The following is a 23608-nucleotide window of genomic DNA, read 5'->3' as shown; positions in this document are numbered from 1 at the left end:
ACGTAGTACCTCCTTATGGTCACTAGAGGACGCACTTGTCCACAGAATAAATAAGACTTCTCTTTCAGCGCTGGAACGTTTTCTTTTTTTCTATTGGCAGACACCGGACCGCCTCTGTTGACGTCACAGATCCACATATTAATGACCAACAGGAAATGCGAATATAAAAAATAATAACGAATCAATAAAGTTTCTATATTATTTATTAATATCATGATAATATAGAACTTTTATTTTCTCCAAAGATTTCTTTTACTGACATTTGTTGCAGAAAAGAGACGCACTAAAGTTAAAATTAATTGTTTGGAAACACTGTAAGAGAGTTTCAGTTGAAATCTTGTTTTTTTAAACGTTCCTCACTATATTTCAGTACAAATATATTGTAAGCAGACGTATTTCAATCTCCTTCCTGCCTATAAAAACCTTCTTGGCAGCTCAGATTAGACGCACAAGTAATTAATTTAACGCATATGATTTAATGTTCCTAATGCAAACGTGTAAAATATGTATAAAGGTCTAACCCTATTAGCAGTAATATATATATATACGGGCAAGAAAATGTAAACATATTGTAAGATCCTTTCAATGATTTGTGTAGTGATTCACACTTGGATGACCAGTAGGTGGCGCTTTGTACATTTAACTTTGATAAGGAAACAATTGGTGAAAGGTGTGCTGTGAACTTTTGTCATTTTTTAATTATAATTTGACGTTAATGATGAGTCTGAGTCTGGTTCCGCTCGAGGTTTCTGCCTTCTAAAAGGAAGTTTTTCCTCGCCATAGCTCACTGTACAGTGTTTTGCTTCTTGCTCTTTGTTGAATTGCTGGGATCTATTTTTCCTTAATCAACTGTAGTCTTATTTCAACTGTATAGTGTCTTGAGATAACTTTGTTATGATAAGACACTTTAAATATAATTGAATTGAATTGAATTAATAAACTAAAACAATTTTGAAAGTAATGACAAGAGATGTCTGGAGCCATCAATGTTAAATTCAGGACATGTCAATTATGACCAGTACAACAACCCCTCAGTAGTTTTTTATTATATACATTATTAGAATATAATATATATATATATATATATATATATATATATATATATGTTTTTTTTTTAATCTTCACAGGAACGAATATTTTGAGGCAAAAACGTTTATGATTTTAATGTTTTTCAAAAGACAAGTAGATTTAAATAGAATTAGCTTTTTTAGTATGTATTAAACACGAGACTAAGGATCAGTGAAACTCAACCTGGACATTTAGTTTTAAATGATTTATTCCATGAAACAGAAGATCTAGTTCGACCAAAGTATCTAGTGCACACAATTATTTAAAAAGAAAAAAATAATCTACTACAAAACACTATTCAGAGCAGAAAGTGCTCATTAAAAGGTAGAAAAATCTAATAAAAATTAAAAATTAAAATGGAAAATAAATATTTAATTTAATCCAGGAGCCAATAACTGAAAGTGTGTTTCAGCAGTTCTATAAAAAGCTCTTTCGTTGTCAGACGTAGTTTCATCAGCATAGTGTTTCACAGCCAGAGGGCAGCAGCTGAGAAAGCAAGGTCGCTCTGAGGTCTGACTTATAGCAGACGCACAGTGGAATTGTGTGGATCAGCAGATGAGCAGGTGTGGATCAGCAGATGAGCAGGTGTGGATCAGCAGATGAGCAGGTGTGGATCAGCAGATGAGCAGGTGTGGATCAGCAGATGAGCAGGTGTGGATCAGCAGATGATCAGGTGTGGATCAGCAGATGAGCAGGTGTGGATCAGCAGATGAGCAGGTGTGGATCAGCAGATGAGCAGGTGTGGATCAGCAGATGAGCAGGTGTGGATCAGCAGATGAGCAGGTGTGGATCAGCAGATGAGCAGGTGTGGATCAGCAGATGAGCAGGTGTGGATCAGCAGATGAGCAGGTGTGGATCAGCAGATGAGCAGGTGTGGATCAGCAGATGAGCAGGTGTGGATCAGCAGATGAGCAGGTGTGGATCAGCAGATGAGCAGGTGTGGATCAGCAGATGAGCAGGTGTGTTCCACACCAGCTGGAGGTGGTTAGAACAGCACTTGACGAACATAAAGATCATTACAGTAGTTGAACCTGCAGCTTACATGGACATCTTCAACATCATTATAAATAGAATCCATTTTAAGCGAAATCAATTTCTCTATGCGTCAGTTTTTTTGAAAACCAACAAAGTTTAGACTGGATTCATATAAATAATTAAAACCATTGAAAACAATAACCTTATTATTATAAGGGCTGCACAGTTAAAGTTCATTTCAAAATGACAAACAGTTTTTAAAAAAGAAACACCTTCTATAAATTATTGTTGATATGGCGGTAGTAGAACATCTTAACAAATATTGAGTGAAAATATTGATTAATACTTGTGTTATCTCAGGGTCAAGGTGACTCGAAAGCCTGAATTGTGGGGCCCATCAGTGCCTTAGATTCAGAGATATTTAAAAGTACTAATAAGATATTACATAGATTATAACAAAAAAAAGATGCACAAGATAGAAACGAATACATGTTTTTAATTTGTGATGTGGATTTACTGCCCATTACTGTTGTGGTCAAGGAGATATAAAGGTTTTAGTAAATGACTGAATAAAAATATTAAGAAAAATATAAAAATATTTTTCTATTAAGCTAGAGTCTTTTTTTTACGTGATATTTATTTGATGATCTTCCCTTTTTTCAGAGTGCGAAGGTTGACAAAGTGCATAGTTAACCATTCACCATTATTCACACATTTGTTAGACAAAAACATTTTCTTTTTTAAACTTTAAGTTATAATAGATATAGGTTCTGTTATTTGCACCTTTATTGTTATTTATTTGTTATTATACTTGAAGGCTACTCAACACTTTCAATAGACAGTAGTTGTTGGTTTTGTTTTTTTCACATCAATAAGAAAACAAATTTAACAAACCCCCCTTAAATGGAAAATAATTGTTGGTGCGGTTTATTTTTAAATAAAGTATTGTACTTAAAATGTACAGGGTCATTTCTTCTAATTACAGAATAGAAATGGTGTCAGAAAAAGGTACCATTATTGGCATCTACTACTGAAGTTATGGTAAAGTGACAACAAGGAAGAGAAAAAAGGAAGCAGTAACTAAAGGATGTTGGACAGAATGTTTTCAAGTTATTCTATTAAAATATATATAATCGTATATCGTTATCGTCATATAAAATTGTCCAAATCATGATAAGGATTGTTTTCATTTCGCCGATCTCTTCTTCAGACCATCAGAGGAGTAAAGGAAACACAAACAGTAGATGGCAGATTTGTAAATCTAACCAGGACCACGAGTATAAACACACGTCTATTGAACTCCTGACTTGATCCGTCACGTCAAGACTGTGATGCCACAGAAGACTGAGGAGTAAACTGTAAAACACATGGTGCCTGTTATGAAAAAGAAAGGAAATAAACATCAACACAAGTAAGTAACTAAGTAATATTTATTTATATAACGCTTTTCGAGACCAGGGTCACAAAGCGCTTAGACAAACAAAACAATACTCAAAAAAGTAAATACTTTAAAGATCAAGATAATACTGAGAACAACACAGGAGTTCGAGAAATTCAAGGAAAAGCCTGAACAAATAGAAACGTCTTAAGATGTTTCTTAAAGGAGTCAGTAGATCCATCAAGAGCAAAGAGAGAGAAGATCGTTCCAAAGCTTAGGAGCAACAGCCTGAAAAGATTTCTCTCCTCTGGTCCTGAGTCGTGTGCGTGGAACCATAAGTAGGTGCAACAAAATGAAACTTAGAAGAAATATCAAATAATATTCCTTCTTTAACAAAAAGTGAAGTAATAAATAATCAAATAACTCATAAGTAACAAACAAAATATGGAGGGACTGGCCGAGCATTTATGATAATCATTTAATTTACTATGATAACTAGATCCATATAATGTTGGTACAGTGGCAAAAACAAAACCCTTGTGTTTTCTCTGGGTCAAAGTGACCCGAAGGCCTGAAAACAAATCTGTTTGTGGTATCCTTGAATTGTATATGGGTCAAAGGAGAACAGAGACAACACAAGGGATACCCTTAAACACTTTTGTTTTAGGGCATTTGGGTCACCTTACCCTGAGATAACACAAGGGGTAAAAATGGTCAACGTTGATTCCAGAGCAAAGGCACTATATACTTATAAATATAATACTACTTAATATGCAAAAAATATCATTTTATATGCCTTTTAATTCTTAATAAAGATGCTGGTAAAAGCAATAAATAGACACAAAATGACAAAAACAGAGGAAAAAGTCATGGGCTTATCAAGAGTTAAATCAGTTTACAGAAGTTTAAAGCAGTTTCCGAGTATATTTATAAAAAGAAAGTTTATTACATTACATTATGTGTTGAAATGCATTAGTTATTATATTTTTAGTTTCAGTTTCAGTTTATTTATTTCAAAGGACAATGTGCAGTTACATTAAAAAAGAAATACATCAGTCAATCACTGATGACAGATCTTTTATAAAAAAAACATTTTTAAGGCAATACTCAAGGTTGTTTAAAAGCTCTTGTCTCTCTTTCTAAGAAGTAAGAATAACAACTATTTAACTTGTGAACTTGTGTCTTAAGACTCCTCCGCCAGATTTTCCCCATGTTATTTAAAAATCATTATTTGCAGTTTGAATCGATTGCTAATGCAGATTAATCATAACTGAAGCGACATGAACAGTCACTGACATGTATTTCATTCCCTGGTTCACAACTTCTAAACACTATGTTTTAACTGGACATTTTCCTAATGCTATCACAGTTAAAGTAACCCTGAAAACAAAATTATAGGAGAAAAAACAATGGGAATTTCCACATTAAATGTATCCATTGAAAATCATAGCAAAATATTGACAGTAAAAATAAGACAAGATTACCATTAACTGTGTGAAGTTATCAGCTGAAAATGTATTCAGGTAATCTTATTTTGACTTCATTAGAAATGATAGAAAAAGACCAAAACCTCTGGCATCCATTGAAATCACAGTAAATTAGCTTTTGGTGAATCATAGAGACGCTGGTTTGAGGGTTCATCACTTTGGGCTTTCAACGGTTGCTCAAACTAACAGGTGAGACATGCTCCTACTGTATTGAGCCAGCTTTTACAAAATAAAATAATAATACATTTCTTAAATCAACTGTAAGTTGGAAACTAGTGACGACTGTATTCTGTGTCATATTCCTGTACTATATGTAGGATGCATAGTTGGCACCTGCAAGAGGAAGAGGACGTTTTTTTACAGATGTCCAAGAAAGCTTCTTGTTGATACGGTCATCGCAACCAATGCCGTGAAGTTGAAATTCAGGTGAGAGTTCAGGAAAACAATGTCAACAATTGCTCGAGTGCTTGAGAGGAATAAAGATTAGATGAAGCAATGGTAGACAGTACCTTTAGAAAGTAATTGATAATTTGTCAAACAACGTTGTTATGATCAGGAAATATGTTTGTTCAACGAGTAACTAACAGTCTTGCAATGTGCAAAAGTTGAAGTTCTAGGCCAGAGAGGTTCAAATGTAACCATGAATATGTTTAGTCTTTGCCTTCATACTTTTCCTTTTTTGAACCCTATTGAATTCAGATACCGTCATCTTCATTAGAGCTCATGTTTTCATCAACTTTACAGTGTCATTGATCCAGGAAGGAGAGCTGGTTTAGTGAAGACCGATCGTAAACCTTCCAACAAAATTCTAAAAAAAAAAATTCAATGTGGTTAAAGAAGGAATGGTATGGAGGCAGAAACTACACATATTCTTGGTTACATTTGCCCCATTCTGGCTGGTACATCAACCTTTTCATGTTGCAAGACCATCTTAAAATAAGTAAGTTCAAGTTTTAACAGGACAATAAAACATGTTCCACTCATTGAAAAAGGAAATATGAACGTATTATTAAAACTTTTAGTTTAGTTTAGAGTTGTTTGACACCTTCTCCATTCCTTTCCAAAGGTAATTGTACAATTGCTTCATTCAAACTTTATTCTTCTCAAGCACTCGAGCGATTGTTGTCGTACTGACATTGTTTTCCTGAACTCTGTAGAAAATGTCCACTTTTTTCCAACTTTATGGAATTGTTTGTGATGACCGTATCAACAAGAATCTTTCTTAGACATCTTGGACAATTGTTCTCTTCCTACTGCAGGTACCAACCTTTGAACCCTACATATAGTGCAGGAATATGACACACAGAATACAGTCAATATATTTCCCAATTTACAGCTGAAGTAAAACAGATTTAATTTAGTCAAATCTGGTTCAATACAGTATCAGTCGCATGTCTTACCCGTTTGTTTGCAATAAAAGTCGACTTTTGAGCGCCCCAAGTTTGACTGAACCCTCAAAGCAATATTTATCATCATATCATATCATTTTCATCAGATATTTCCTCAGATACCAGAGCTCTTGGTCGTCTTCTTCTTCTTCCTCTCATGGCTGCTCTTCTCTCTCCAACAACTGCACCGATCAGACACCACTCAATTCTATATCATTTCTAATGAGGCTAAAATAGGATTGAATCAGTTTTCACCAGAAAACTTCTACCAGCTTTTGTTAATCTTATCCCTTTTTATTTCATTTGCATTCTCCATAATTTTAATATAATTTTCAATACATTTTAAATACCCCATTTGTTTTATCCTATTATTTTGTTTTAAGTGTGTTTAGAACCGTTTTAAACAAAGTGTGTTAGCATTTGAAAAATGTGCAGTTAAATCAAAGGGTGTGTTCCAAATCGCAAAACTTAAACTTAGCATTTTGAGAGCACAAGTGGGTCCCAATGAACACTCAATTGTTGCACTCAAATGGCCACAAAATTGAGTGCGGATCGGTGGACACTTTCCACCCTCAATGACTGCCAGCTTAGTGACGTAGATGAAGCTGAACTGAAGCTAAACTGAAGCTACGTGACTGACGGCGCGTCTTCAGAGCAGATACTGACGTAAATGTCTCAAGAAAACACAAACACAACAACAATAACAGTTAAACAACAACTTAATAATTTGTTTAGATTGGAGAAAAGTGCTGTCAGGTGTCAGTGATAAAGTGACAATCGCTGATTTCAATTAAAAAGTAGTAGAAGAAGAAGCTGTCGAGTCATTTCCTTTACGTGTGTAGCAGCAGACAGTACTAGGTTAGGTAGAACCTAGTACTACATGTCAAAATGTGCGCACTGGGCAAGTATGTGCACCATCTTAATTTGTACTCTAAACCAGTGCACTCGATTTGGGACACAGCCATAGTGTGAATTAGAAAATACTTTATAAATTTCCTTGACTGTTGTCACTGAAGGCTCATTGTCTGAAAGCAATGAAAAGTGAGACACAGTTTATCTCACATCCATTTCTCTTTTGCAGACTGTTTGAACATGTCGCTTCAATTTCGACCAATCCGACTTAGCAATTGAGAGAAAACTGTAAATTATTTATTAGTTTTTTGTTTCATTTCTTACTATAATTTGTATTCTACCCCTGGAAATCTCAAATGTGTCATTCTTCAATCAGTTGTTATTCTTTTATTTTGTACAAATGTTCTTGAATAAATCTCTACATTCCTGATTCTTTGTTGTTGCAAAATATTACAACATATTCAATAATTTAAATACATTTAAAAAAAACTACATGAAATACTGAAAAGAAACATTCTAACTTGAAATGTAAGATGTATTAGATGTTAAATTGTTAGTATTTTGTTGTTCCGTTTGTCATGTTTGTTACCAAAGTGAGACAATGTGTTAGTGTTTAATAAATGAATTTATTTTAAGAGATTAGATTAGATTAGATTAGAGATTAACTGTTGATCTGAGATACATGATGGAAATGCAGACAGTAAAAGGTTTGAACATGTTTTTTTATTTTATTTATTATTATTATTATTATTATTATTTTATGTTATTTTCGATCAATGATCCTTTGATATCGAAAGATAAACGGGAACAAATAAACAGGAAGAGAAGAAGTAATGTGTGGCCAAATCTCACTTACAAGTGCAAGTAAACACGCACGTTTAAAAGCACATATCAGCAAAAACAATAACTAACAAACCCTGCTAATGCCAGGAATGACTTAAGAAAAACAATGCAGTATATTTGTATTAGCTTAAAGCTATGTTAGCTAAACGAACAGAACTCCACTCAAAACATACGCGCTTATAACAAACTTGCCATAACACCGTCAAACGCCACGAATAATGACATTGAAGATACAGGCTTTAGCCACAAAGACGTTTAACACAATTCGGCATTAGTTACAAAACTTTAAGTTTACCTGAACAAGTTTTGTTAGCGATGAATCCTCCAGCATTACTTTCAGAGCTGCTCGCGTCAGGAATCAGACATTAGTAATCGATTCATACTCACAGTCATTGAGCAGGCACACAAACTCAAAATAAATAAATAAAAATGGCTTGATACGCATGTCTAAAATGTATATTAACTTAATGATCTTATTTAACGATGTGTCCACTACGATTAGGAGTGTTTAGTTGAAAAAAAAAATCATAAGTATCGATCTTTATTGTACTTAATTAAATAAAGACGTATCGTATATAATTTAAAAAAAAATTGGAAAATTAATAACATTTAAATATGATACTTGGGTGGCGCTGTTTGCGTGCAAACATTACATTTCTGACGTCATGGTGGTCGTGGCGAGGAGGGGGGGCGAAGGGGGGGGGGCGGTCAGAAGCGAGACAGTTCCGTGGTGCTGAAATACAAGATCGTTGATTCTGTTCCGACCAGGAGGAAGAAAATAATTTTAATTTGAGCAATATGTTCGGAGGAGGACATTGAAGTAGGATTTCGGATCGAGGGAGACGAAACACACTTGGTGACGTTACGCAGCTGTGAGGAGGAAACAAAAGGATTGTGTGTAACGATGCAGACACACAAAAGGTACGTGACTCTGGCTCTGATGTTCCTCGCCATTCAACACGCAACGACCACAGTCATTCACTATTCTATACCAGAAGAACTCAAAGAAGGATCGATCGTCGCGAATCTCGCGACTGATCTCAGTTTGGATGTTTCGACGCTGATCAGGAGAAAAATGCGTCTCGACATCATCGCCAACAAGAAATATCTGGATGTGAACAAAGAGACTGGAGAACTGTTCATTGTAGAGAAGATTGACCGAGAATATATTTGCACCACAAAGTCATCAGCTTCGTGTTATCTTAAACTCGAGGTAATATTAGAAAATCCTGTTCGTATATTTAACATAGAGATAGAAATTCTAGATACGAACGACAACGCCCCACACTTCAGGAGAGAAATCATTCACTTAGACATGTCTGAGTCGACGCCAAAGGGAGAGAGATTTTCTCTCAGTAACGCAGTCGATCCAGATGTAGGAAGCAACACAGTTAAAACATACTATCTTAGCGAAAGTGATCATTTTAAGATTGAAGTGCAGACTGGTCGAGATGGGTCGAAATTTGCGGAATTGATCCTCATAAAGATGTTGGATAGAGAAGAGCAGTCTGGTCATAATTTAATTCTGACAGCTGTAGATGGAGGAACACCTGCTAGATCAGGTACTGCAAGTATTATTGTTCAAGTATTAGATACAAATGATAATGCTCCTACATTTGATAAAACTATTTATAACATTAATATGATGGAGAATTCTCCTTTAGGAAGTCTAGTCATTCATCTTAAAGCCACAGATTTAGATGAAGGATCAAATTCCGACTTAACTTATTCCTTCAGTTTATACACACCAGAGAAAACTCAGAACACGTTTAACCTCAATCCTTCTACTGGTGAGATCACTGTGAAGGAAATGTTGAACTATGAGGACTTCAGGATTTATGACATGGAAGTCATAGCAACAGACAAAGGAGCGAATAGTTTGACAGGACAATGTACAATAAAGATCATGATTGAAGACATGAACGACAACCATCCAGAAATATCCATCAAGTCCTTCCAGAGTCCAGTCAGTGAAGATGTAGAAGTAGACACGGTGATAGCAGTGGTCAGTGTTGGTGATAAGGACTCTGGAGACAATGGAGTGGTTGATCTTCATATTCCGAAGAACATGCCTTTCAAACTGAGGGAGTCCTCTGATAACTATTATCAGTTAGTAGTTTCAGAGCCGTTAGACCGTGAGAAGGTTCCAGAATATGAGATCACCTTCAGCGTGACTGACAGAGGTTCTCCTCCTTTATCTGACAATGAAACTATGACTCTACAAGTGCTGGACGTCAACGACAATGTTCCTCGGTTCCCTCGGTCCTTCTATACCATACGTGTGAATGAGAATAACGCACCCGGAGCTTTGCTGGGTTCACTGTCTGCCTTTGACCCTGACCTCCATGAGAACCAGTATCTAGTCTACGTCATCCTGGAGAGGGAGACGGCCAACATCTCCATGTCCATGCTGTTCTCCATCAACCCAGAGAACGGGAATCTTTTTGCTCTGAAGACCTTTGACTATGAGATAGAGAAGGAGTTTCTTTTCCACGTTGAGGCCAGAGATTCTGGTTCTCCTCCTCTCAGTAGCAACGTGACGGTCCACATCATCATCGTGGACCAGAACGACAACGCTCCAGTGATTGTCTCTCCCTGGCGTGCACACGGTTCAGTGGTGGAGGAGAAGATCCCCAGATCTACTGACAAAGGCTCTCTGGTTGCCAAGGTGATCGCCTTAGACACAGACTCTGTGCACAACTCTCGGATCACCTACCAGTTCCTTCAGGTGACCGACGCCACCTTGTTCAGTCTGGACCAGTACAACGGAGAGATCCGGACCATGAGGATGTTCAGTTACAGAGATCCACATCACCAGAGGCTGGTGGTGGTTGCCAAGGACAACGGGGAACCTGCTCTCTCTGCTACAGTCACCATCAAGCTGTCCACAGTGGAGACTGCTGTGAAGTACTCTGACATGACAGAGGTTCCTCTGGAATACGACATCTTTTCAGACCTCAACTTGTACCTGGTCATTGGACTGGGCTCAGTGTCCTTCCTGCTGCTCATCACCATATTGGTGACCATCGTTATCAAGTGTCAGACACCCAAGAGCAGCAAAGCAGCTCCTCCCAGCAGGAACAGTGTGATCAGTGAGAGGAACTCCACCATCGCAGATTCCACTCTGGTGTCCAACGATGCCTACTGGTACAGCATGTTCCTGGCAGAGACCAGGAAAGGCAAGCTGGTGGTCAGACAGCCTGCTCCAAAGGGCTCCCGATACATTGTGTCCAGTTTACCCAGGAGCACTGGAATGACCAGCACCAGTGACTCTGCTCCTTCTACTCTGCAGGTAGGAAATCACATCTTTAATAGATGCTTTAACCATATTTTCAACTGTTGTGTTGCCTGCAATTGTTTGTTCTATAAAAGTCAGATAACATGCTACCAGGATTGGTGATGGTAAAATAAAATTGTTTTCGAAAGCAATATCAAAGTATCCATATGTATAATTGAAAAAGAAATGGGAATGAACTTGATCTATTGCTATAAGTACTTCAACATATATCACAACTATGACTGATTTGAACAAGTACAGTTGAAAGAAGTTTCTATCTATATCACATTCTGTTTCACCCACGAACTGACCTTGGATAATCGGTCGCAGATGGAAGACAGAGTGAATGAGAAGAACAATTGAATTAGCATCACTAACTTCAAGTAAAATGTAATTGAACCACAACAAAACATCATACTACTTAAAACTCCAATAATACTTGTTTGGTATCCAAAAGTGAGAATTGTATAATGTGCACCTGATGATACAGAAGCAGCATGAACCACAAAAATAGAATGAATGAGTATAAAAAGGGGAATAAGTAAACATCTTGATAAAAACATATTTATATTTCCAACAATGAACTCCAAATGCAACTTCTTCTACGATGACCATATGTGTGAACACTACTTCTTCTCATACGCTGTATTCCTGATTTTTATCTTGTCTCAAACATCTTCATCCCAATCCTTTTGAACTTTACCATCATCATCATCATCACCTTTTCCACAAACATATGTAAAAACTATGATTATAAAAAATGAATGACCAACTAAATATAACTACCTAATTCTCGTGGGAAAAATACAAATTAAATTACAAGGTTTACTTTAACAAGAGAGAGAAAATTTCCCAACACAAATTACGCACACAATGTATTTAAGTGACTCTTCCAATTTAAACACGCGCAAAGCACAACTCAAGCCAGAAGGTGGAGCTGTTTACTTATTCAGACCCACACTGTGACGTCATTTTGATGGTCAGGAAATAGGATCGGCGTCTGGTCAAACACAGACAGTTCCGTGGTGCTGAAATTCACGGGACGCGTTTATTTTGTGCTCCGAGGTGAATTATTATTCGATGATTTCAGTCGAAATATACGTTTTGGAATATTTTTAAAGACCGATTTTTGCATTGAGAGCAAACTAACGGCTCTCGTGACGTTACGCAGCTGTGAGGAGGAAACAAAAGGATTGTGTGTAACGATGCAGACACACAAAAGGTACGTGACTCTGGCTCTGATGTTCCTCGCCATTCAACACGCAACGACCACAGTCATTCACTATTCTATACCAGAAGAACTCAAAGAAGGATCGATCGTCGCGAATCTCGCGACTGATCTCAGTTTGGATGTTTCGACGCTGATCAGGAGAAAAATGCGTCTCGACATCATCGCCAACAAGAAATATCTGGATGTGAACAAAGAGACTGGAGAACTGTTCATTGTAGAGAAGATTGACCGCGAATATATTTGTCCCACAAAATCTTCAGCTTCGTGTTATCTTAAACTCGAGGTAATATTAGAAAATCCTGTTCGCATTTTTAACATCGAGATAGAAATTCAAGATATAAACGACAACGCCCCACACTTCAGGAGAGAAATCATTCACTTAGACATGTCTGAGTCGACGCCAAAAGGAGAGAGATTTTCTCTCAGTAACGCAGTAGATCCAGATGTAGGAAGCAACACAGTTAAAACATACTATCTTAGCGAAAGTGATCATTTTAAGATTGAAGTGCAGACTGGTCGAGATGGGTCGAAATTTGCGGAATTGATCCTCATGAAGATGTTGGATAGAGAAGAGCAGTCTGGTCATAATTTAATTCTGACAGCTGTAGATGGAGGAACACCTGCTAGATCAGGTACTGCAAGTATTATTGTTCAAGTATTAGATACAAATGATAATGCTCCTACATTTGATAAAACTATATATAACATTAATATGATGGAGAATTCTCCTTTAGGAAGTCTAGTCATTCATCTTAAAGCCACAGATTTAGATGAAGGATCAAATTCAGACTTAACTTATTCCTTCAGTTTATACACACCAGAGAAAACTCAGAACACGTTTAACCTCAATCCTTCTACTGGTGAGATCACTGTGAAGGAAATGTTGAACTATGAGGACTTCAGGATTTATGACATGGAAGTCATAGCAACAGACAAAGGAGTGAATAGTTTGACAGGACAATGTACAATAAAGATCATGATTGAAGACATGAACGACAACCATCCAGAAATATCCATCAAGTCCTTCCAGAGTCCAGTCAGTGAAGATGTAGAAGTAGACACGGTGATAGCAGTGGTCAGTGTTGGTGATAAGGACTCTGGAGACAATGGAGTGGTTGATCTTCATATTCCAAAGAACATGCCTTTCAAACTGAGGGAGTCCTCTGATAACTATTATCAGTTAGTAGTTTCAGAGCCGTTAGACCGTGAGAAGGTTCCAGAATATGAGATCACCTTCAGCGTGACTGACAGAGGTTCTCCTCCTTTATCTGACAATGAAACTATGACTCTACAAGTGCTGGATGTCAACGACAACGTTCCTCAGTTCCCTCAGTCCTTCTATACCATACGTGTGAATGAGAATAACGCACCCGGAGCTTTGCTGGGTTCACTGTCGGCCTTTGACCCTGACCTCCATGAGAACCAGTATCTAGTCTACGTCATCCTGGAGAGGGAGACGGCCAACATCTCCATGTCCATGCTGTTCTCCATCAACCCAGAGAACGGGAATCTTTTTGCTCTGAAGACCTTTGACTATGAGATAGAGAAGGAGTTTCTTTTCCACGTTGAGGCCAGAGACTCTGGTTCTCCTCCTCTCAGTAGCAACGTGACGGTCCACATCATCATCGTGGACCAGAACGACAACGCTCCAGTGATTGTCTCTCCCTGGCGTGCACACGGTTCAGTGGTGGAGGAGAAGATCCCCAGATCTACTGACAAAGGCTCTCTGGTTGCCAAGGTGATCGCCTTAGACACAGACTCTGTGCACAACTCTCGGATCACCTACCAGTTCCTTCAGGTGACCGACGCCACCTTGTTCAGTCTGGACCAGTACAACGGAGAGATCCGGACCATGAGGATGTTCAGTTACAGAGATCCACATCACCAGAGGCTGGTGGTTGTTGCCAAGGACAACGGGGAGCCTGCTCTCTCTGCTACAGTCACCATCAAGCTGTCCACAGTGGAGACTGCTGTGAAGTACTCTGACATGACAGAGGTTCCTCTGGAATACGACATCTTTTCAGACCTCAACTTGTACCTGGTCATTGGACTGGGCTCAGTGTCCTTCCTGCTGCTCATCACCATATTGGTGACCATCGTTATCAAGTGTCAGACACCCAAGAGCAGCAAAGCAGCTCCTCCCAGCAGGAACAGTGTGATCAGTGAGAGGAACTCTACCATCGCAGATTCCACTCTGGTGTCCAACGATGCTTACTGGTACAGCATGTTCCTGGCAGAGACCAGGAAAGGCAAGCTGGTGGTCAGACAGCCTGCTCCAAAGGGCTCCAGATACATTGTGTCCAGTTTACCCAGGAGCACTGGAATGACCAGCACCAGTGACTCTGCTCCTTCTACTCTGCAGGTAGGAAATCACATCTTTAATAGATGCTTTAATCATATTTACAGCTGTGGCTCGGCCTGTAATTTAATGTTTTTTAAAAGTCAGACAAAATGCTGCCAGGATCGGTAAAGGTAACATTATAATGGGTTTTGATGCAATAATACAGAAGCCATGTGTATAAATAAACATATTTTTAACGGAGAAACTTGGTTGATTGTTTAAAGGTTTTACACTATATTTTACAATTATGAATGACTCTAACATGTACAGATGAAAGTGGCTTTTGCTTATCATTCCTTTTGTTATCCCCAAACTGACTCTTATATAATTAGTCGCAGATGGACGACAAAGTAAATAAGACCAACAATCAAATAAGCGTCACTTACTTCAACTAAAATTGAATTGATAGACAAGAAAACTATATACTATTTAAACTTTTAATAGCACTTGTTCACTATCTAACATTGTGAATAGCATGATGGCAACTAATGATAAGGAAACAACAACAATCACCAAAATCTGATTCATGATTGAACAAAATTACAGAAAAATCATTTAAATGATTTCAAGCATTACTTATATTTCCAACTACTACTCCTTATGTTGCTTCTTTTCTACTATGAGCACAATTGTTACAACTTCTTCTTATATGATGTATTCTCGATTATTATATTGTCTCAACATTTCCATACTAATCATCTTCAACTTAACCATCATCATCATCTTCAGCATTTTTTCCATGTAAACCATTTAAGGTTATATCAACAAACAAATTATAACTACTTAATTCACGAGGGCAACATAGACCATTAAAATAAAACGTTTTTAATATTTCTAACAACACGGTTTTCTCTTTTTTTTTTAAAGAGAGTTACTGTTTACCAAAAAACATAAAATAGAATGTTATCTATGGGATTATTTTAATTTAAAAATGCGTAACAGGACTACTCAAGTCAGAAGATGGCGCTGTTTTCTTATTCATACCCACACTGTGACGTCATTTTGATGGTCAGGAAATAGAATCGGCGTCTGGTCAAACACAGACAGTTCCGTGGTGCTGAAACACGTTCATTTTGTGCTCCGAGGTGAATTATTATTTGCGGATTTCATACGGATTATACGTTTTGGAATATTTTTAAAGATCGATTTTTGCATTGAGAGCAAACTAACGGCTCTCGTGACGTTACGCAGCTGTGAGGAGGAAACAAAAGGATTGTGTGTAACGATGCAGACACACAAAAGGTACGTGACTCTGGCTCTGATGTTCCTCGCCATTCAACACGCAACGACCACAGTCATTCACTATTCTATACCAGAAGAACTCAAAGAAGGATCGATCGTCGCGAATCTCGCGACTGATCTCAGTTTGGATGTTTCGACGCTGATCAGGAGAAAAATGCGTCTCGACATCATCGCCAACAAGAAATATCTGGATGTGAACAAAGAGACTGGAGAACTGTTCATTGTAGAGAAGATTGACCGCGAGAATATTTGTCCAGCAAAGTCATCAGCTTCTTGTTATTTAAGACTCGAGGTAACATTAGAAAATCCGTTGCGTATTTTCAACATAGAAATACAGGTACTAGACGTAAACGACAACGCCCCACACTTCAGGAGAGACGCCATTCATTTAGATATTTCTGAGTCAACACCGAAAGGAGAGAGATTTTCTCTCAGCAACGCAGTAGATCCAGATGCAGGAACTAATTCTGTTAAAACATATTTTTTAAGTGAAAGTGATAGTTTTTCAATCAAAGTTCAGACAGGAAGAGATGGTACAAAGATTGCAGAATTAATTCTGACAAAAGAACTTGATAGAGAAGAGAAAGCTCACCATAATTTAATTCTGACAGCTGTAGATGGAGGAACACCTGCTAGATCAGGTACTGCAAGTATTATTGTTCATGTTTCAGACACAAATGATAATGCTCCTACATTTAATAAAACTATATACAACATTAATATGATGGAGAATTCTCCTTTAGGAAGTCTAGTCATTCATCTTAAAGCCACAGATTTAGATGAAGGATCAAATTCAGAGTTAACTTATTCCTTCAGTTTATACACACCAGAGAAAACTCAGAACACGTTTAACCTCAATCCTTCTACTGGTGAGATCACTGTGAAGGAAATGTTGAACTATGAGGACTTCAGGATTTATGACATGGAAGTCATAGCAACAGACAAAGGAGTGAATAGTTTGTCAGGACAATGTACAATAAAGATCATGATTGAAGACATGAACGACAACCATCCAGAAATATCCATCAAGTCCTTCCAGAGTCCAGTCAGTGAAGATGTAGAAGTAGACACGGTGATAGCAGTGGTCAGTATTGGTGATAAGGACTCTGGAGACAATGGAGTGGTTGATCTTCATGTTCCAAAGAACATGCCTTTTAAACTGAGGGAGTCCTCTGATAACTATTATCAGTTGGTAGTTTCAGAGCCGTTAGACCGTGAGAAGGTTCCAGAATATGAGATCACCTTCAGCGTGACTGACAGAGGTTCTCCTCCTTTATCTGACAATGAAACTATGACTCTACAAGTGCTGGACGTCAACGACAACGTTCCTCAGTTCCCTCAGTCCTTCTATACCATACGTGTGAATGAGAATAACGCACCCGGAGCTTTGCTGGGTTCACTGTCGGCCTTTGACCCTGACCTCCATGAGAACCAGTATCTAGTCTACGTCATCCTGGAGAGAGAGACGGCCAACATCTCCATGTCCATGCTGTTCTCCATCAACCCAGAGAACGGGAATCTTTTTGCTCTGAAGACTTTTGACTATGAGATAGAGAAGGAGTTTCTTTTCCACGTTGAGGCCAGAGACTCTGGTTCTCCTCCTCTCAGTAGCAACGTGACGGTCCACATCATCATCGTGGACCAGAACGACAACGCTCCAGTGATTGTCTCTCCCTGGCGTGCACACGGTTCAGTGGTGGAGGAGAAGATCCCCAGATCTACTGACAAAGGCTCTCTGGTTGCCAAGGTGATCGCCTTAGACACAGACTCTGTGCACAACTCTCGGATCACCTACCAGTTCCTTCAGGTGACCGACGCCACCTTGTTCAGTCTGGACCAGTACAACGGAGAGATCCGGACCATGAGGATGTTCAGTTACAGAGATCCACATCACCAGAGGCTGGTGGTTGTTGCCAAGGACAACGGGGAGCCTGCTCTCTCTGCTACAGTCACCATCAAGCTGTCCACAGTGGAGACTGCTGTGAAGTACTCTGACATGACAGAGGTTCCTCTGGAATACGACATCTTTTCAGACCTCAACTTGTACCTGGTCATTGGACTGGGCTCAGTGTCCTTCCTGCTGCTCATCACCATATTGGTGACCATCGTTATCAAGTGTCAGACGCCCAAGAGCAGCAAAGCAGCTCCTCCCAGCAGGAACAGTGTGATCAGTGAGAGGAACTCCACCATCGCAGATTCCACTCTGGTGTCCAACGATGCCTACTGGTACAGCATGTTCCTGGCAGAGACCAGGAAAGGCAAGCTGGTGGTCAGACAGCCTGCTCCAAAGGGCTCCAGATACATTGTGTCCAGTTTACCCAGGAGCACTGGAATGACCAGCACCAGTGACTCTGCTCCTTCTACTCTGCAGGTAGGAAATCAAAACCTTTAAGAAAGATTATGAGACAATATTTTTGATTGTTTACAATTGAACTCTCACTTTCAGAAGTTAGATTTTATAACAACTCATCATAATCTATATTTACAAACAATAAACCACAATCATTAAAATACCTGTTAGATATCTTTCAATACATTATTTTAAGCACATAATTTAAAATATGATTATAAAAAAGCACACATCTAACAACATGATTGCAAAATAGAACTTTTACTGTCCATCAAATCATTCACTTGGTTCCATGTCGATAATTTATTTTTCTAATTCTTCTTGATACTATTGACAAATTGTCCAAATGCTCTCAAAATTAATTAATTATTTTGTGAGGGATACATTCCATCATCAATGATCTTTTTGTTTAATATTTTTGTGGTCAGACTGTAGAAAAAATATGTCTGATTTATAGATGATAGTAGTCATGGTATCCAGAAACTCCATCTTCTTGTGTGAATGTGTTATAAGTGTAACAAGCCACTCTTGTATTTTGTCATTGTTATTTATCTGCTCCTTGAGGAATAATTTGATGTAAATACTATAATATAAATACCTACACTGTATCACTTTGATTTCCTTACTGTACTTGACCATAATAACATTCATGACATTCACATCATCATCATCATTATACTATACTGATTATCTATAACTTTCTAATTGTTTGATAAACTTTGCCTGTATTGCCTTCATTATACAAGAGACATAAATGTGATTTATAAAGTGAATTTGTGGATGAAGTGAAAGAAAAACCCTTGTATTTAATATATCTAAGTCGTTTTCTTGTACACGTTTTGTTTAATGGTAGAAGAGATCAACACAGATCAAATGTTCCCATTGTGAATGTTCATCCAGAGAAAGTTATGATAGGGTTTATAAGAAAATAGTGTGTTAAAGGAAGAGAGGATCATCAAATTTGTTTGTGAGGGATGAATTAGATCATCAAGGATCTTATTTCCTTATTTTATATCGCAATGGTCAGAATGTTACACAAGGTTTTAAAGGTGTAACTATGGACCATGATGTTTGCTGATTATAGAGTGATATAAGGTGTGAGTATAATTGGTTGGAGGAGATGATGAAGAGGCGAAAGTACAAGCAGAAGACAAAATGATTGAGAACCAGTAGATGTATGAGAGTGTGGCATGATGGCAGGTGAGGATAAGGAAGGAAGCAGAGGTAGTGAAAAGTCAAGATATTAGTTTGGACATATGGTGAGAAGACACAGGACACGTTTTGTGACCCTGGTCTGGAAAAGCGCTCCAAAATAAAAATGACTTACTTACTTACTTAAGACGTTTTTATTTGTTCAGGCTTTTCCTTGATTTTCTGGAACTCCTGTGTTGTTCTCAGTGTCATCTTGACCTTTAAAGAATATACTTTATTGAATATTGTTTTGATTGTTTAAGCGCTTTGTGACCCTGGTCTGGAAAAGCGCTCTATAAATAAAAATGACTTACTTATTTACTTACGTGTTTGATGAAGAATGTTAGTAATGGTTTCACCAAGTTAAAAGAGAGGATTACCAGTGAGGTTCATGGATGTGGTCAAGAAGGACAGAAGGTGGAAGTAAACGAGGAAGATACTACATGTCTTAAGGTGGAACATATGTTATTCTCTGATGCGAAATGCTAAAAGACAAATTTAAAAACTGTTAACACAAACCACTGCAGCTAAAATTATGATAAATATTAGTTTTAGTGTTTTAATCCGATCATTTCGGTTCGTAAATAAGACGGTGGCGCTGTTTTACTGACAAAGACTCATGTTGATGACGTCACACCGACAGTCAGGAAATGGAAGCGGAGGCTGGTCTGAGACTGACAGTTCTGCGATGCTGAAGATCCCAGCCAGCGGTCATTCTGTCCTGGTCTCTGAGAACATCGTCTGGAATAAAGGTGGCTCCAAGGACTTTACTGAACGTTCTTCACGAAGGATTTTTTATCATCGATTGAAAGTTAACAGACGTCGTGACGTTACGCAGCTGTGAGGAGGAAACAAAAGGATTGTGTGTAACGATGCAGACACACAAAAGGTACGTGACTCTGGCTCTGATGTTCCTCGCCATTCAACACGCAACGACCACAGTCATTCACTATTCTATACCAGAAGAACTCAAAGAAGGATCGATCGTCGCGAATCTCGCGACTGATCTCAGTTTGGATGTTTCGACGCTGATCAGGAGAAAAATGCGTCTCGACATCATCGCCAACAAGAAATATCTGGATGTGAACAAAGAGACTGGAGAACTGTTCATTGTAGAGAAGATTGACCGCGAATATATTTGCCCAACAAAATCTTCAGCTTGTTATGTTAAACTCGAGGTAATATTAGAAAATCCTGTTCGCATTTTTAACATCGAGATAGAAATTCTAGATATAAACGACAACGCCCCACACTTCAGGAGAGAAATCATTCACTTAGACATGTCTGAGTCGACGCCAAAAGGAGAGAGATTTTCTCTCAGTAACGCAGTCGATCCAGATGTAGGAAGCAACACAGTTAAAACATATTATCTTAGCGAAAGTGAACATTTTAAGATTGAAGTGCAGACTGGTCGAGATGGGTCGAAATTTGCGGAATTGATCCTCATGAAGATGTTGGATAGAGAAGAGCAGTCTGGTCATAATTTAATTCTGACAGCTGTAGATGGAGGAACACCTGCTAGATCAGGTACTGCAAGTATTATTGTTCAAGTATTAGATACAAATGATAATGCTCCTACATTTGATAAAACTATATACAACATTAATATGATGGAGAATTCTCCTTTAGGAAGTCTAGTCATTCATCTTAAAGCCACAGATTTAGATGAAGGATCAAATTCAGAGTTAACTTATTCCTTCAGTTTATACACACCAGAGAAAACTCAGAACACGTTTAACCTCAATCCTTCTACTGGTGAGATCACTGTGAAGGAAATGTTGAACTATGAGGACTTCAGGATTTATGACATGGAAGTCATAGCAACAGACAAAGGAGTGAATAGTTTGTCAGGACAATGTACAATAAAGATCATGATTGAAGACATGAACGACAACCATCCACAAATATCCATCAAGTCCTTCCAGAGTCCAGTCAGTGAAGATGTAGAAGTAGACACGGTGATAGCAGTGGTCAGTGTTGGTGATAAGGACTCTGGAGACAATGGAATGGTTGATCTTCATATTCCAAAGAACATGCCTTTCAAACTGAGGGAGTCCTCTGATAACTATTATCAGTTAGTAGTTTCAGAGCCGTTAGACCGTGAGAAGGTTCCAGAATATGAGATCACCTTCAGTGTGACTGACAGAGGTTCTCCTCCTTTATCTGACAATGAAACTATGACTCTACAAGTGCTGGATGTCAACGACAACGTTCCTCAGTTCCCTCAGTCCTTCTATACCATACGTGTGAATGAGAATAACGCACCCGGAGCTTTGCTGGGTTCACTGTCTGCCTTTGACCCTGACCTCCATGAGAACCAGTATCTAGTCTACGTCATCCTGGAGAGGGAGACGGCCAACATCTCCATGTCCATGCTGTTCTCCATCAACCCAGAGAACGGGAATCTTTTTGCTCTGAAGACTTTTGACTATGAGATAGAGAAGGAGTTTCTTTTCCACGTTGAGGCCAGAGACTCTGGTTCTCCTCCTCTCAGTAGCAACGTGACGGTCCACATCATCATCGTGGACCAGAACGACAACGCTCCAGTGATTGTCTCTCCCTGGCGTGCACACGGTTCAGTGGTGGAGGAGAAGATCCCCAGATCTACTGACAAAGGCTCTCTGGTTGCCAAGGTGATCGCCTTAGACACAGACTCTGTGCACAACTCTCGGATCACCTACCAGTTCCTTCAGGTGACCGACGCCACCTTGTTCAGTCTGGACCAGTACAACGGAGAGATCCGGACCATGAGGATGTTCAGTTACAGAGATCCACATCACCAGAGGCTGGTGGTTGTTGCCAAGGACAACGGGGAGCCTGCTCTCTCTGCTACAGTCACCATCAAGCTGTCCACAGTGGAGACTGCTGTGAAGTACTCTGACATGACAGAGGTTCCTCTGGAATACGACATCTTTTCAGACCTCAACTTGTACCTGGTCATTGGACTGGGCTCAGTGTCCTTCCTGCTGCTCATCACCATATTGGTGACCATCGTTATCAAGTGTCAGACACCCAAGAGCAGCAAAGCAGCTCCTCCCAGCAGGAACAGTGTGATCAGTGAGAGGAACTCCACCATCGCAGATTCCACTCTGGTGTCCAACGATGCCTACTGGTACAGCATGTTCCTGGCAGAGACCAGGAAAGGCAAGCTGGTGGTCAGACAGCCTGCTCCAAAGGGCTCCAGATACATTGTGTCCAGTTTACCCAGGAGCACTGGAATGACCAGCACCAGTGACTCTGCTCCTTCTACTCTGCAGGTATGAAAATATCAAATTATACTTTATCTGCTGCAGTGGTTTTATATGCCTTCATACTGTAGGTTAACGTCATATCTTGTGCTTCTTTCCTCTCATAATTACCTACCGTTGATCAACCTACTATTGACCAACTGACCTTATTTCCTTAAACTCGCCGTATCTTGCAAACTTTTATCATTGATTGAAAATAGAAATGAATCAGAATTCATTTCAAATTCCCATTAAATATTTGTCTCAAAATATTGATATAAAATAACATTTCTAATTTTTTTTCCCCATGAAAATGAGAAAAAAGAAAAGAAAATCTTCCCAAGAAATTGCTGTGTATGTCACTCTAAATGAAACTTCAAGCTATGGTGAATGTAAATGGTGCATCATTTATCATTTAAAAAAAGAGGATTCATTACAGTACACACCGAACTACAACATACTCGAGGTTGATATCATATAGTTAACAAACATTGTGCCACAATCTTTATGGAGCTCAACCCAAGAGTCTCACAGGAGTTGCTGCACAAATGTACAATTTAATTAAACAGTAAGTCCAAATACAAAAACAAGAGTCCAATATCTCATAACACAATGAGATTCCAAAATCACACATAAAACGTCGATCAACTCGGGGAATAAATAGGAAAAGAAAACTTTAATAGGGAATCTGAACTGAAAAGAAGATACAATCAATCAATCATCAATCAATATACTTTATTGATCTCCATAGAGAAATA

General features: G+C 38.6%; 4 protein-coding genes across 4 annotated transcripts; all 4 read left to right on the top strand.

The window, feature by feature from the left end:
- Positions 1-8765: 8765 nt before the first annotated feature.
- On the top strand, positions 8766-11391 carry LOC148072421 (protocadherin beta-16-like). Its single transcript, XM_087798678.1, has one exon. The coding sequence runs from the start codon at positions 8896-8898 to the stop codon at positions 11389-11391; it is 2496 nt and encodes an 831-aa protein (XP_087654804.1). The 5' UTR covers positions 8766-8895.
- Positions 11392-12385: 994 nt separating this feature from the next.
- Positions 12386-14969, top strand: LOC148072420 (protocadherin beta-16-like). Its single transcript, XM_087798677.1, has one exon. It carries the CDS (start codon positions 12474-12476, stop codon positions 14967-14969), a length of 2496 nt encoding a protein of 831 aa, XP_087654803.1. The 5' UTR covers positions 12386-12473.
- A 1005-nt stretch (positions 14970-15974) lies between these two features.
- LOC148072419 (protocadherin beta-16-like) lies at positions 15975-20467 on the top strand. Its single transcript, XM_087798676.1, has 2 exons — positions 15975-18453; positions 20267-20467. Exons 1-2 carry the CDS (start codon positions 16066-16068, stop codon positions 20465-20467), a joined length of 2589 nt encoding a protein of 862 aa, XP_087654802.1. The 5' UTR covers positions 15975-16065.
- Positions 20325-22886, top strand: LOC148072418 (protocadherin alpha-C2-like). Its single transcript, XM_087799618.1, has one exon. It carries the CDS (start codon positions 20496-20498, stop codon positions 22884-22886), a length of 2391 nt encoding a protein of 796 aa, XP_087655744.1. The 5' UTR covers positions 20325-20495.
- The last annotated feature ends 722 nt before the right edge of the window (positions 22887-23608 follow it).

This window comes from Callionymus lyra, chromosome 9 (genome assembly GCF_982586985.1).
Source record: "Callionymus lyra chromosome 9, fCalLyr1.hap1.1, whole genome shotgun sequence".
Lineage (NCBI taxonomy): Eukaryota > Metazoa > Chordata > Actinopteri > Syngnathiformes > Callionymidae > Callionymus > Callionymus lyra.
This window is presented reverse-complemented; position numbering and strand designations above follow the sequence as displayed.